The following is a 14,152-nucleotide window of genomic DNA, read 5'->3' on the forward strand; positions in this document are numbered from 1 at the left end:
ACAGTGCCCAGGTCCCAAGTTCAAGCCTTAAAACTGACCAAAAAAAAAAAAAGCCGGGGGGGAATAGTCTTCCCTAGGCAAAATGACTTTCCTCCATATTAGAAGTGAGATTCAAGTCTTTTGACTCGTACCTGCAATCTGGAGGGTGTAACCCCAGTCATTTCCTTCATGCGTGGATATAAACGAGCAATGCTGGTTTACTACACACACACACAAAACGAGCAATGCTAGTTTACTACACACACACACCCCACGCGGCTTCAAGGGAAGCCTGGCAAGCCTGAGGTTTAGCAGCGTTCCATCAATTTTCAGATCCCACCTGTCCATCAACCAGTGAATAACTACTTCCCTGAAGCCCATTCCTTGTCATTGGTGCGCCACAGCCCCCTCACTCACTGCTGTCATCTTCAAAAGTCCCAGGTAACCAATACGTATGTATACTCTTGAAATGGAGCACTACTGAAGAAAACGTTTTGTTGGTGTATGTGTGTGTAGTCCCAGAACTTGAACTCAGGACTTGGGCACTGTGTTTTGTTTTGGGTTGCTTTTGTCTCAAAGCTAGCACTCTTACACTTGAAGCACAGCTCCACTTCTTGCTTCCTGGTGGTTTATTGGAGATAAGAGTTAACAACTGGGGGACCGGGAGTTTGGCCTAGTGGTAGAGTGCTTGCCTAGCATGCACGAAGACACAGGTTCAATTCCTTGGTACCACATACATAGAAAAAAGCCGGAAGTGATGCTGAGGCTCAAGTCGTAGAGCTCTAGCCTTGAGAAAGTCCAAGGATCGTGTTCACACCCTGAGCTCAAGCCCAGGACTGGCACAAAACAACTGCAATTCTCAGATCTCTGCCCGTTTGGCCAGGATTCTAGGTGTGAGCCATCGGTGCCTGGGCATAATGCCCTTTTTAAGGGCATACTAAGTAGATGATTGACAGAATCTTAAGTGTCAAGAAGTCACGAGAGGCATTTCCAGGGAGACTGACAGCCTTATGGGCACAGTCAGAAAGCCTGGCCTTGAGTGTGAACTTGGAGGTGAGCATCTCTGTAGCTCCCCCTCCCCCTCTGCCCCTCCTCCTCACTGGATGGTTGGGTGAATAACTTGCTAGGCAATTCTGAGTTCACTTTAACCTGTTACCCTCTTTGCATTTTGATTGGATGAGGTGAAGAGGAAGTATTACTTCGCATTAGGGAGTCAGAGAGAAAGCCTTGGGATCACTTAGTCTAGCCTTCCATTTGTTGTAAAGGGGAATGTTTTCCAACAACTATTTATTGAGCACATCATACACACTAAGCTGTGCTCACTCGCGGAATATAAAAGAGCCCTAGAAGTATGCACAGATGAGGAGCCCAGGGTTCAGAGAACAAACTGGAATCCTAGAGTTCAGTGTGCAGTGCTGGGGGGGGGGGCGGTGAGTGAAAAAGTCCTTGGAGAAGAATTCGTATGAACTAACTTTTAAGATGAATTTCTAACTGCGCTGGTTTTTAACCTTGGTAGACGGCGCAGGAAGCACTCACTTTATAAACACCTTGGCGCTGGGGACAGCAAGCCATACTTCAGGAGGGCCAAAAGCCATTTAGAGACAGAATCCTGCGGCCACGAGTGTGGCTTAGTAATAGAGTGTCACCTAGCATGAATGAAGGCTGGGGTTCGATTCCTCAGCACCACATCCATAGAAAACGCTGGAAGTAGCTCTGTGGCTCAAGTGGTGGTGCTAGCCTTGAGCAAACTCTTTTGCTCATGAACAGTGCCCCAGGCCTGAGTTCAAGCCCCTTGACTGGCTAGAAAAAAAAAAAGATTAGAATCCCTGTAAAATTGTCTTTATCTTACTAGCATTACTGGGGTTTGATAATTACCACCACTGAGCTACACCTTTAGTCCTACATTTACTTTTATTAGCTGGCCAGAGAACACTGTGCATGCAGTCTATAATCTCAGGAGGGCAATAAAACATTAAAGAGGATTGAGGATTCCCCTCTCCCCCATGTTGGGGATCAAACCCAGGGTGGGTTCTCTTCATGCTAGGCAATATTACTAGGCTATATCCCCTGGTTTTGTCTTTCATATTTGTGGTCTTACTATGCAGCTGTTGACCTTGAATTCTAGTATAAGTCCTTCTAGCTTAGCCCTGCCAAGTGCCGTGATAATAGGCTTGCTTCACCATCCATGTATGGCTTTACTGAAGTATCAAGGCCCAATTTACTAAATACTTCCAGGGTTGGCTAAAGGTTATGTTTCCTTGAGGCTACAGAGATCACTGTCTTCCAGGAAACGTATAGTAATTGCATTGTTGCCCTTGGGCTTTGGATTCTGGAGGCGATAGGGTCCCTACTTCCTAAAAATGTCAGTGTCTTGGATAGTGCCGGTGTACTGAGCACCTGATGTCACGGTGCAGATTCTAGATAGCCACGGGTTGGCGTTTTTCCTGTCAAGGCCGAAAGTAAGGCCGCTTACACCACCCAGTGTGACCCTTGACATGGGGTGTGGTTTCTGCACGGGGCGGTGCACTTTGGGATGCTGGCTTCCTGCGTTCCTGTGTGGTTCTGGCCGTCGTCTCCCTTGTATGTTCTCTAAGGATGGCTCTCCACAGCAACCCCGCTCACTCCAAGTATCCAAACGGGGCTGTGCCAGCTCCTTGTTTATTTCCTTGACAACACTTTCAAGCAATTGGTATCACAAATGGTATTATCACCCTCTTCCTCTCCGAGCAGCCCTCAGTCAACGGTGGCCCACGGGCCATATCCCTGCTTCGTGTTCTATGGGACACAAGGCACAGCTTGTGTATTGTGCAGGTCCATTTTGACACGGTAGAGTTAAGGGTTTGCACCAAATCCACGGGGTCTCCACAGCCTGAAATCTTTCCTGCCCAGTTCTTTGAAGGGCACCCTAAGCACGCGTGCTCTGAAGCCTAGGAAAACAAGGCCGGGCTGGCGAAGCCATGGCCGCACCTGGTGCTAGGAGCTGCGTAACCAGCATCAGCTGAGAGAAGCGGGGTGTGGAAGCCCAGCCACCACGCTGCTTCCCTGGGAGGCCCCTGGGGTGGGTGGACGCGAGAGGGGTGAGGCTGCGGCCCCAGCCACTGGGGCGGCCCAAAGATGAAAGCCCTGGAGAGGAGGGGGAAGGAGGGGTGGGGAAGGGGGAAGAGAAGGGGGAGGGGGAGGGGGAGGAGGGGGAGGAGGCACCACTCGGATGCAGAGGCGTCAGGGCAGACACGAAGGCCAGGCCACCTCCACTGCAGGGGAAGGAGAGGGCGGGGGAGACGGGGCCGGCCACGCTGGGTGCCCATTCCTGCAGGGACCCTGGGCAGCAGGAAGGAGTCCTCCCCCCCCTCAAAAGAGGCCGGGCCGGCCGCGGGGTCGCGTGTGCCCGCCTCGTGTGGAGGCCGAGGCCCGGGGTGGGCGGCGGGCCTGCTGTCCCCCGCGTCACCTTCTTTCCTGACACCCCACGGGCCCCCCGGCAGCCCAGCTCCCCCTCCTCCCCCCTCCCCCCTCGTACCGAAGTCCTCCGTGTCCCCGGGGTCGCCTCTACTGAGGCGCCCGGGCCTTGAGGCGGGAGACGGAGCCGGGTTCCACGAGCTCCAGGTCTTCCAGGGCTTCCAGCAGCTGCTCGCGAGCGGCGCCGATGAAGGAGTTCTCCAGGAAGGCGGGCAGGCCGCCCGCGCCGTCCTGCAGGGTGTACAGGGGCACGCGCACGAGGCCCAGCACCTGGGGGGGGAGGCGGGGAGGGGGAGGGTCACCCAGGCCGCCGGCTCCACCGGGGCGGGGCGGGGGGAGGGGGCGGGGCCGGGGCGGGGCGGGGGGAGGGGGCGGGGCCGGGGCGGAGGGAGGGGCCGGGGCCCGGCAGACCTCCAGCCCGTGGTCCTTGGCCCGCGGGGCGCCGGCCTCCAGGGCCTCCAGCTGCTCGGGCGCCAGCCGCTTGGCGTAGAAGTGGGCGAGCACGCGCGGCCGGGGCCCGAGGCGCGAGCCGCGGTAGTCGGCGCGCTCCACGCGGAAGGCGGCCGCCGCCTCGCCCAGCTCCTCGCGCAGCTCCCGGTTCAGCCCGTCCTCCAGGCTGCGGTCCTGCGCGTCCACGAAGCCGCCCGGGAAGCCCAGGCGCCCGTCGAAGCGCATCTGCATCTGCGGAAGGCGGGAGGGGTGGGCGGCGGCGGGGTGGGGGTGGGGAGGCCCCGGCCGCCCCCCGACCGCCCCCGGCCGCCCCCCCGCCGCCCCCGCCGCCCCCCGTCCCTCACCAGCACGGCGTAGCGCAGCGGGAAGCGGCCGAACAGCAGCCTCGGGTCGGGCGCGTACAGCAGCGCGTGGCAGGCGTGCCGCCAGCCCGGCCCCAGCGCCAGGGCCTCGGCCAGCTCCACCTTGCTGCCCAGCGCCATGGCCGTGGGACGCCGCGGCCCCGGCCCGGCCCGAGGGTGGGTCCGCGGTGGGCGGAGCCGCGGGGAGGGAGCCAGAGCCAATCCTGGAGGGGCCCAGGGGCGGGCCCGAGGGCCAAGCCAATCAGAGTGGAGGTTGCAGGCGAGGGGGCGGAGGAGGAAAGCGGACACTGAAAGCTTCTTCGGGATTGGCCCTCACGCTGGGCCGGCTACACGTGAGGCTGGAGCTCGCGCGGGAGCTGACGTCGTGGTCCCCCGAGGGCCGGGAGGGCCGGGAGGCCGGGGCGCTCCGTCACCCACGAGTGGATGCCGGGGTTCGGGTCGGCTGGGGGAGCCAGCAGGCGGGGCTCGTGCCCGGGTGAGTGATGGGGGGGCGGCCGCGGGCCTTGGGTGGCACTGGGGTGGGTGGGGTTCTGTCCACAGGCGGCGGCGCCCCGCACAGAGTGAGGGGGGGCGGAGACACCCCTTGCTGATCTAGGCTGTTTGGGGTCCACTCACCGGGCACACACCACACCTGGAAGCTCCGAGGGAGAACTGGAGAACAGGCGGGCCGCCCTGCCACGGCGCTGGGGGAGAAGCCGAGGACGCAGGGCCCCTCCTCGCTCCAGCCTCCAGACAGACCGTCCTGTCAGCCAGGGTCCAGCTGCGCCCCGGCCCGGACTCGGCCTGGACCCCGCCCACGCCCGGGCCCCGCCCACACCGCGCCCGGGCCCCGCCCACACCGCGCCCGGGCCCCGCCCACACCGCGCCCGGACTGGGAGATGAGTGTGGGCCACAGTGTTCGTGTCGGAACTCAGCCACACCGTCAGGTCTCGGCACCCCACGAGGAAGCATCGCGCCCCGTGCCCGCGCCCCGTGCCCTCCCCGTAGTCACGGCTGGCGGCGGGAGGGAGAAGGCTGAGCTGCTCCAGCCTCAGAATGACCTGCCAGGACGAGGAGCGTTCACGGGGAGCCAATCTGGAGCCAGTTCATCTCTTAAAAACCCTGCCCCGTAACGTGGCCTCTGCTGTAGATCTGCCCCATGGGGCCGAGGAAGACATTCCTCTGATTTAAAGAGAAAAACGTTAGTCAGCAGCCGAGGGTGACTCGCCTTTAATCCAGCCAGCTCAGGAGGCTGCCACCTGGACGCAGAGAGGCCCCAGCCGTCCCTGTGGCTGGCTGGTAAATGTCTGAGGTGCTGGGTTGATATTGCTGAAGCCAGACAGCTCCTGTCTACTGAGGAAGCTCCAGCACGGCTCCACACCCAGCGTCGACACCATGAGCCCACACCTCCGTGACTCAACTTCGTGTAAAGAAGGCATAAAAGGAGCCGGAATGCCCTAAGTCTTCACAGTTTAGAGCTCTAGTTTAAAAATCATGCAAAAGCTGCGCGTGGTGGCTGTCAGCTACTCAGGAGGCTGAGATCTGAGGACGGTGGTTCAAAGCCAGCCCGGCCACTAAAGACCAGGAGACTCCTCTCTCCAACTAACCACTAGAAAACCAGAAGTGGTGCTGTGGCACGAGTAGCCTTGAGCTGAAATGCTCAGGGACAGCTGCAGGCCCTGAGTTCAAGCTCCATGGCAGACAAAAAGGAAAAAAAAGATGCAAAGATGAAATTCATAACCTAGCAATTTAAAAATAACATGGACAATTTCAAGTCCTGGCAGAAGAAAACACACAAGAGAAAATGACAAAATTTGGCAGGTGACCAAGTATATTTCAGAGATGAACCGTGAGCAAATAATTTTGGAGTCCCTCTGTGCTCCACAAGCAGCGGCTGATATCCAAAAAAATCACTGAGTGTGGAAGTTACGTGTCGTGATGGGTATCTGCCTGCTGGCTTTTGGGGCACGGAGGATACGTTTTCATTCCTTTTCCCTATGGCGCACTGTTCTTTTTGACATTATAATCTGATATACATCGACACAATGCTTTCCAATTACATGTTCCCATCTTCTGTGCTATGCTTCTGGGTTGTTTTGAGAAATCCACAAACCTCGAGAAAGGGAACATAAACTCGGCGCACACACTGGTGGCTGGACAAGCAGCATTGTGTCTTATTCTACAACGTATACATTATTGTTAAACCAGCCAGCAACATCACTGGCTTCTCTTCAACAGGAATAGCTTAAAACTTCCGAAAGTTCTTAGAAGCCTGGAACTGGCAGCAAACCCCTGTGATTCTAGCTACTCAGTGAATGGCAGATGGAAAAAGAGACATGAATGCAGATCTTCAGAGAGATTTGAGAGACACCATTGAAACTGCTCAGAGGAAAATTCTGACAGGTCCTATGTTTAGTTACAAGGCCTGAGGATGGAAAAAAAAAAATGAAAGAAAAACTATTCACCCAACAGCTTCAGGCCAAAATGAAAACTCTGTTCCACTTTCCTAAGCTTGCATTAAATGCTTACATTCCAAGATGGCAAACAGGTGCCATCTTGGTCAGCATACTTGGTGAAAAAAGTAGAAAAATCACCTTGCAGATTTTGCTGAGAATGGCAGAAATATGCGTCTGGAGAAGAGGGGTCGGGGGCTTCTCACCTGTGAGGAACCCCGAGTGCTAAGCGGCAGGAAGAAACTGCTGACTGGTGCCCACCATCTCGCTAAAGCGGATGCCAAGAGCTCCCTCCATTAACCTCTCCCCAGGAAATCCAGCCCTGCTCTCCAGATAAGGAGAGGCTTATCTCAGTGCCTCCCTGTGGGAAGCAGGGGTCAAGGTCTGAAAGGAGCTTCTTTGCTTATCCTTGCCCCCAGAAGGCTGGATTTAAGGGGCCAGGGGAGGCCTGAGTGGAGCGCACCCATGCCAATATGACCCTCGGCAAGGTGGGAAGTAGGGAGCCGTACAGAGTGTGGCAGCTGGTGGAGAAATGCACTGCCTGGGAATGGATCCGTGTCCTGAAGGATGGATGTGGTGGAGATCTGCCTCTCACCAGTCGAGAGAACTCAGGAAGAAAGCAGACTGACTGATTCCACAGAAACCAACAGTAGAAAAAGAACCTGTCCTGGAGGAAGGAGAGCCTGGTTGCTGAAATTTCCCAGGGACTGATAGAAAGCCTGCCTAGCAAGGATGTGTCTAAACGTGTAAAGAGAGGCATGGTACAGGGGCGGCACTGATTAAGGCGCCTTGTACTCATAAATGGACATGTTGAGTTGACTAAGGCAGAAAGCCAGGACGTCATGACATGTGGTGCCCTGGGAGAGAAAAGGGATCTTTGATAATAATGAAGGAAATCTGAGTAAAGCAGAGATTTGGTTAATACTAAACGAGAAATGCACTCCTTGTTATACATGTACCACACCAACGCAACATGTTAGCTGGGGAAACAGGAATTTGTGGGATTTCTCTATCTCACAATTTTTCTGTAAATATAAAACTAAAAAAAATAGGATTAAAAAAAATAATAAAATCAGGAAGGTCTGATCACAAAGCAGCAGAATGAAGGGACATTTACAGGACAACCTGGTTCTCCAGTAAGTAAACTGTATGTGGAGAAGACACTCCGGTGTGGAATCTCTCTTCAAACAGATGTGGTAGATGTATCAACCGCAGCTCCTGGGCCATTTGTCTAACATTGTCTGACCATTTGTCAGAACAAATTCTGAAAAAACACATGGTGGGAACATCTGAATTGGACATTTGATAGATAGGAATGATTGATAATTGTTTGAGGTGCACTCATGAAATCAGAATTTTTTTTAGCATCCCTCCCCTCCCCTGCCCCAGCCCTGGGTTCCACATGTCAGACCCGGTCACTGGTCATCTCTAAACATCACATTAAAATGCACATAATGATCATGTATCCCTTTTATTAATTACAATAAAAAAAAGCTAAAAAATGTAAAAAAATTGCACATAATGGTGGAAACATCATACGCGGTTTAGGGAGGCCCAGGAAAAGACCGGGGAAACACTTTAGTCCATTTTCAGTCATCTTCCGTGCTCTGCCATAAGCTTTAAATGGAAAGGTAATCAGCATCTGGTGAAAGGTTTTTATAATAATTTAACCGGACCCAAATATACTATGGTAGCCGAGATGCTGAGCTTCTCTCCTGCTTTAAGCTCATTCCTGGGCCCACGTGAGGGGTTGGTGCTTTCCAGCAAAAGCAGCCGTAAGCACCTCTGACGATGCGAGTATGTTGGCTATTTAAGAGGTTATCATTTAGAGACGTATCCTGAAATATTCACATGCGTGCACACACACACACACACACACACACACACACACACACACACACACACACACACACACACACACACACACACACACACACCCAGCTCCTTTGCCTCTCTTCTGCTCTCTTATTAACTTGCTGGCCTGGCCCGTTCCCTTCTGATACACTCGCTGGGACCTTACCATCTTAAAAGAGACTGTTTTCCTCCTTGACAGACAGCTTCATGTTTCAGGCCCTTTTCTCCTGGGCCCACTGTGAAGGCTGGGCTCCTTCCGGTTAGACCTAGAGCTTCCTCTGCTCTCGCCTCAGCTGGACCCTAAATAATTCGCTTCCATCGTTCTCCTTTGTGTGCTAGATCTCAGCGTCACCCAAAACGGCTGGTGGCTTTTCCTTTGCATACACAGAAAGCTGGATCGGCATCTGTGGAATACATATCTATGGATTTCCAAAGTAGCAAGGAGCAGCAAGAGCTTGATTCCATCTGTGACTGCTCCATACCAACTACCACTTCCTTATCTCCTCAACCAGCTTCCCCTGCCATCTTGCAATCTGATGAATGACTACTTCCGATTCTGAAGGATCCCAAAAGGGAGCCTGTATAGATGAAGGAGAAAGTATTTTCCAAGTCCTGTTAGATTTCCACTCCCTCCCCCAACGAACCAGATAAGCCTGCATGTCATTTCCTCAGCTCTCTTTTCTTATGAGCCTGATGTGTAGAGGGAGAGATTTTCGGCTTGAACTTGTTTTAGGAATCTCTAAAATGCAAGGCACTGTCCCTGGGCATGCCAGTTGGTGGAAAGATGAAGAGAACATTTCCTCTTCAGGTCTAGTAGTTCACATCGGCCTTGGTCTGTAACGGAAGGGAAATCCACCAGGGAGATTTACACACTTGCTAAGTTGGGTCCTACTCTAGCCACCCCCCCTTCTGATCTGTTTAGGGTCTGGTAGGTCACGGGGACTCCCCTAGGCGCTCTTCCTGGGCTGAGGTCCCTTTCTTGTTCAAGCATGCAGTCTTCTCCTATAAACACAAATTATCATTAGAAGAGGAGCTACATTTAACAAGATACTTTTACACAAGGAACAAATAAGCTAGGTGATTTATTCTGTTGCAATGTGTATCACAATGCATCTGTTTATCATGAATCTTAGCTACTTAGGAGGCTGAGGTCTGAAGATCGCAGTTCAAAGCCAATCCAGTTGGACAAATCTGTGAGACTCTTATCTCCAGTTAACTACTGGAAAACTGGAAGTAGAGCTGTGGCTCAAAGTGGTATAATGCTAGCCTTGAGCAAAACAGCACAGGGATAGCACCTAGTCCCTGAGTTCAAGCCCAGCCCACCCAATCTTTAACATTCCACGGATAAGTTTAGGGAATAAATCACAGAAGAGAATCATTTCGGGACTGTCAGTCCAGGTCAGTCCTGCTTGTTAGTTGTGGAAAGCCAGCCAGCCACTGGCCATAGTTCATGAAGGGAGAGCCAACCTGTCCAGGCTCTGAGCCCTGTCCTCCAACTGGAAATTAGGTAAAAAAAAAAAAACAAACCCTAGCTTCTCCCACACAGCTTCAGGATGGGTCAGCTCTGTTGGAAACCAAGGGCACACCTGAGGGAAAGGCTTTGTCACAACAACCAAACCTGGTTGCTAAGCTTCCCCTTGGGGCATAGGTCAAGTACAGCCAGCCACTTGTACTCCTTCTGCTCATTGGCTGGTGCTCTACCCCCTGCACCACGCACCTCCAAGCCAAAAATGTCACTTCTGCTGAGGAAGTGAAGGTAAGATGTATTCCATCTCCTGTTTCAGGGTTTTCCACAGAGATCGGTCTCTTTGGTCATCTTCAGGTCCTGTTGGTTTCTTGAAGATGGTTCTGGGTCAGTAACTGTTCTTCCAGGTACAGGAGCTGGTCCACTTCAAAACAGTCGCTGGCCCGGGGCACCAGTCTTTCCAGACACTCCTGGACCTCGGTTTCACTGGTGTTCAGACGCCTTGCTCTCCTCAGGTAACTGTACACCTCATCAAACACTTCCACTCCCAACTTCTGCATGGCCGAGCTGCCAAGAAAGGTAGGAAAACGTAGGACATGTTATCTGTGGTGAGGAGCTGCAAGAAGAGGTGTTTTAAATCATTGCTTCTACTGGGCCCTGGAGTGTGGCCTAGTGGTAGAGGGCTTGCCACGCATGCATAAGGCCCTGGGTTCGATTTCTTGGTATCACATACACAGAGAAAGCTGGAAGTGGTGCTGTGGCTCAAGAGGTAGAGCACTAACCTCAAGAAAGCTCAAGGACAGTGCCGAGGCCCTGAGTTCAAATCCCAGGACGGGCAAAAAAACAAACAAAAAAAACCCTGTTGCATCAGGATTTAGGGGGAAAAAAAAGGATCTGGTGGCTCCCACTTGTCACACTAGCTACTCATGAGGCTGGGATCTGAGGATCACATTCAAAGCCAGCGTGGGCAGGACACTCATCTCCAGTGAACCACCAGAAAACCCAATGTGGGGCTGTGGCTCAAAGTGGTAGAGCACTATGCTTGAGCAAAAGAGCCCAGGGACAGCATCCAGGAACCGAATGTAAGCCCCATGACTAGAGGGGGAAAAAGAAGAGGAAAAAATAGCCACAGTGCCTCATGCCTCATTGTAGACAGCGAACAGTTACTCAGCTGGAAGGCTGATATGGTCCAAGCACTTGTGCAGAAACTGTGAACCCAGCAGTAAAGAACAGGCGAATTCTTCCCTTCACCTGGATTCCCACATTCTCACATTGCGTTAGTCTGCCTTTTATCACTAGGATGAAATACCTGAGGCAGGCTACTTCTGGTGAAAGGAGAGGTTTATGCAGCTCAGAGGCTCTAGGTGAGAGCCTCACCCCATGGTGGCTGGCAAGATAATGGCAGCAGGGTGTGCAAGCCCAGGCAGAGAGACAGAGAGCTGCAAAATTCACTAAGTTGTGCTTAATAAACACACAGAGTTCCAACCCTGTCAACTAGGAGACACACGTCTGCTCCAGCAATTATGCAACTTTTGTTTAAAAATAAAAACACAACACGTTGTGCAATCCAAGCCTCAACACATGCCAAAAAAGGGTTATAAGTCTGAATAAAATAGAGACAAACATTTTCACATGTGAGCAAATGTTAAATCACTTTCTAAATAAACTATGGGTCAAGGAAGAAACATCAGTTGTACCACAAACAAACTCCCTTTAGGCCGACGGGAAAGCGACAGGTGCACTGGCATTGCAGTACGGTGGTGTAAATTTATTCTTACAACTTGGAAAGTGCTGTAATATTTATGCAAAGCTACATTTGAATATTTTGGGATTCACAAAATAGAAAATTCCACTTAAGAGGACCTTTGCTGTTACTGTGAGTCGGAGGAGGGAGGCTTTCTGTCCTGTGTTGCTGTTTAAATTAAAGAAGCATGGAACTCTCTTGGGGTTGCTCAGGTTCCATGGGCTCCAGTCACCCCAAAGACGCTACTGCACAGACAGCTTGCTGGTCCCCATACTCTGGCACCTCTGCCACTGCTTCTTCTCTATATGCTACCCCGACAGTTTCTCTACGAATGATGGGAATGAAAAGCAGGCCTTAGCCTCCTTAGCCTGGGCCTACCTTACACCTAAGCCAGCTCTATGCTTGATTCTGCCTTCCTTGTCTGTTATCATTTGGTTTGGGTGCTTTTTTTTTTTTTTCCTGTGACAGATTCGCTTCTCACTGGCAAGCTGTCATTGGGTTCCACAACACAAACTGCCTGTAATTAATTAGGAAGGTCACAGGTTTTGCTCGCCGGAGCCACCACGGGCCACCCTCACGATGGCTGCCCTTCACAATCCCAACTCTTGGGGAGCACAATCAATTCTGCAGCCCTCCTCTCCCCCAGCACATGCTGGGCTTTCATTAAGAAGAGGGGACCACTGAACTTTACAAGCAGTGCTGCAGCCAGCTTGTGGACGAACAGAAGATTCCTTAATCACATCCACAGGATACCTTGATTTTACCTCTTTCTTGGATGAGAACAGACATTTTCCAGGAACACGACAGGCATTCCAGGGAGGGGGGGGGAAGGGGAGCCAGAAACAGGAGGGATGGGAGAGGGGGAGCCAGCTGTGGCAGCCAGGGGAGTCTATAGCTCATCCTCTGAGGAATGGCGGGGAAAGGGCTGCAATGAATCTGCAGAGCAGACACCTGATCTGGACAGAAAAGGATGGAGATTGCGCTGGGCTGAGCATCTGTTCAGGTTGGGGGGACGGGGAGGGAGGGGCTGCTGGAGCTGCTGGGTTTTGATTGCTTTGGATCTCTCTGAGGTATTGGTTTTAGGGGTACAGAGTGTGGCGGGATCGAAGAGCGGGAGCAGAGTTGCCTCCACTGGGAAAGTCTAAGATTGTCCCATCGGTGGATGCTCCGTGTGGGTCTGTGGAGAACTCCAGTTTAAGGGCCAGTAAAGGAGGCAGGAGCTTCCTGTCTCCAGCCAGACCACAGACTTAGAACAGAGGAGCAGAGGCCAATGCTACGGTGTTCCAGGAAGACTTGGTCACATTGTCTCATTGCCTGGCATGGCAAGGGCCGGCCCCGAGTCACAAGCCTGAGTAATAGAACTGTAATGTTCTCATTACTCGGCGGCGTTGTGACTGGGTGAGTGGACTGGGTGTTACCAACAAGAGGTATTAACGATGGCTTTATTTCATATTTTAAAACTCTGATGATTGCATGGTGACTTTTAAGAGCCAAAGCCATCAGCAAAACTGGAAGCATTGCATTATCAATCTGTATGGGTTACCAGGCCCCAAGTACCAAAGGTCCGTCCTATGACTCAGTAATTATAATAAAGGTCATATCCTGTGACCCTGTAATTATAAGACATTTATCTTAGGAAAGAATCTGGAAACTGGAGGTAGCATTAGGTAAAAAAAACAACTAATAAATGCTTATGTCAATATTATATATGGGCTGGAAAAGCTGAAAACAATCTAGTAGGATATTCCATTATAAAGAAATTAATGAGTTTGGGGAGGCATTTAATAACATGGGAGAATGGCTCGAGAAAGGCGGGTTGAAAAAGGGCTGTGACATTAATGTCCTGACTATTTTAAAGTCAGTATTATTTCACAATACCCACCACAAGTTATTCTGCAAAAACAGTGTTGCCATCCTTTTTCCTTTCTTTTCCTTCCTTCCTCCTGTTTTTTGCTTCCCCAGTCCGTTCACCTTCCTTCCTTCCTTCCTTCCTTCCTTCCTTCCTTCCTTCCTTCCTTCCTTCTTTCCTTCCTTTCCTCCCTCCCTCCTACCCTCCCTTCCTCTCTTATTTTATCCAATGGGAGAAGACATTGAGGGAGGTTTAGAAGGCAGCAGAACCTGCTTGAGCGTAAGCCCCCAAACATGGCTGGTGTGTGGTGAAGGCTGTAAGCGGCACTGTACGGACTCCCTGCAAGTTCCCAGACTTGTGTTTATTGCTTCACACTTGCACAGCCCTCATAGTGAAACGGTGTCACATTTAACATGCTTTACCTTGCCAAAAAACCAATCTAGAGACAAGTTCTACCCAACAGAGTCCTTTCAAATGTCCTTGGTCCACACAATACCTGATGCTGTGGCTGACAATGTCCTCGGCCTAATGGCACTTGCACTCGCTTCAGTCCCGAGGGTGCCC

At 52.0% G+C, this 14,152-nt stretch overlaps 2 protein-coding genes across 3 annotated transcripts in view; both read right to left on the reverse strand.

Moving 5' to 3' along the window:
* Positions 1-2,601: 2,601 nt before the first annotated feature.
* Nudt16 (nudix hydrolase 16) lies at positions 2,602-4,876 on the reverse strand. 2 transcript variants are annotated; one of them, XM_090323244.1, is made up of 4 exons: positions 4,227-4,876; positions 3,844-4,113; positions 3,494-3,702; positions 2,602-2,906 (listed from the first exon to the last, which is right to left on the reverse strand). In XM_090323244.1, exons 1-3 carry the CDS (start codon positions 4,362-4,364, stop codon positions 3,523-3,525), a joined length of 588 nt encoding a protein of 195 aa, XP_090179370.1. In that variant the 5' UTR covers positions 4,365-4,876; the 3' UTR covers positions 2,602-2,906; positions 3,494-3,522. The 2 variants fall into 2 exon arrangements, with proteins under 2 accessions (XP_090179370.1, XP_090179369.1); XM_090323243.1 differs by having other exon boundaries at positions 2,602-3,102.
* A 5,028-nt stretch (positions 4,877-9,904) lies between these two features.
* The window catches only part of Nek11 (NIMA related kinase 11), an 83,415-nt gene continuing 79,167 nt past the window's right edge, over positions 9,905-14,152 (reverse strand). Inside the window, exon 17 of the mRNA XM_090323456.1 lies at positions 9,905-10,562. Within this exon, the coding sequence (XP_090179582.1) occupies positions 10,349-10,562 (214 nt within the window). The 3' untranslated portion in view covers positions 9,905-10,348. The remainder of the gene's footprint in view (positions 10,563-14,152) is intronic.

The sequence above is a fragment of the Megascapheus bottae genome, chromosome 32 (assembly GCF_031878675.1).
Source record: "Megascapheus bottae isolate mThoBot1 chromosome 32, mThoBot2.hap1, whole genome shotgun sequence".
In the NCBI taxonomy this organism is placed as follows: domain Eukaryota; kingdom Metazoa; phylum Chordata; class Mammalia; order Rodentia; family Geomyidae; genus Megascapheus; species Megascapheus bottae.

What these genes read in the sequence shown, in the direction of transcription:
- Nudt16 (XM_090323244.1), bottom strand. Translation starts at nt 4,364, where the DNA reads ATGGCGCTGGGCAGCAAGGTGGAGCTGGCCGAGGCCCTGGCGCTGGGG. An exon ending in CGCTGCGCTACGCCGTGCTG is followed by an intron (nt 4,114 to 4,226) that starts GTGAGGGACGGG and finishes CGCCTTCCGCAG; the next exon opens with ATGCAGATGCGCTTCGACGG. An exon ending in CCAAGGACCACGGGCTGGAG is followed by an intron (nt 3,703 to 3,843) that starts GTCTGCCGGGCC and finishes CTCCCCCCCCAG; the next exon opens with GTGCTGGGCCTCGTGCGCGT.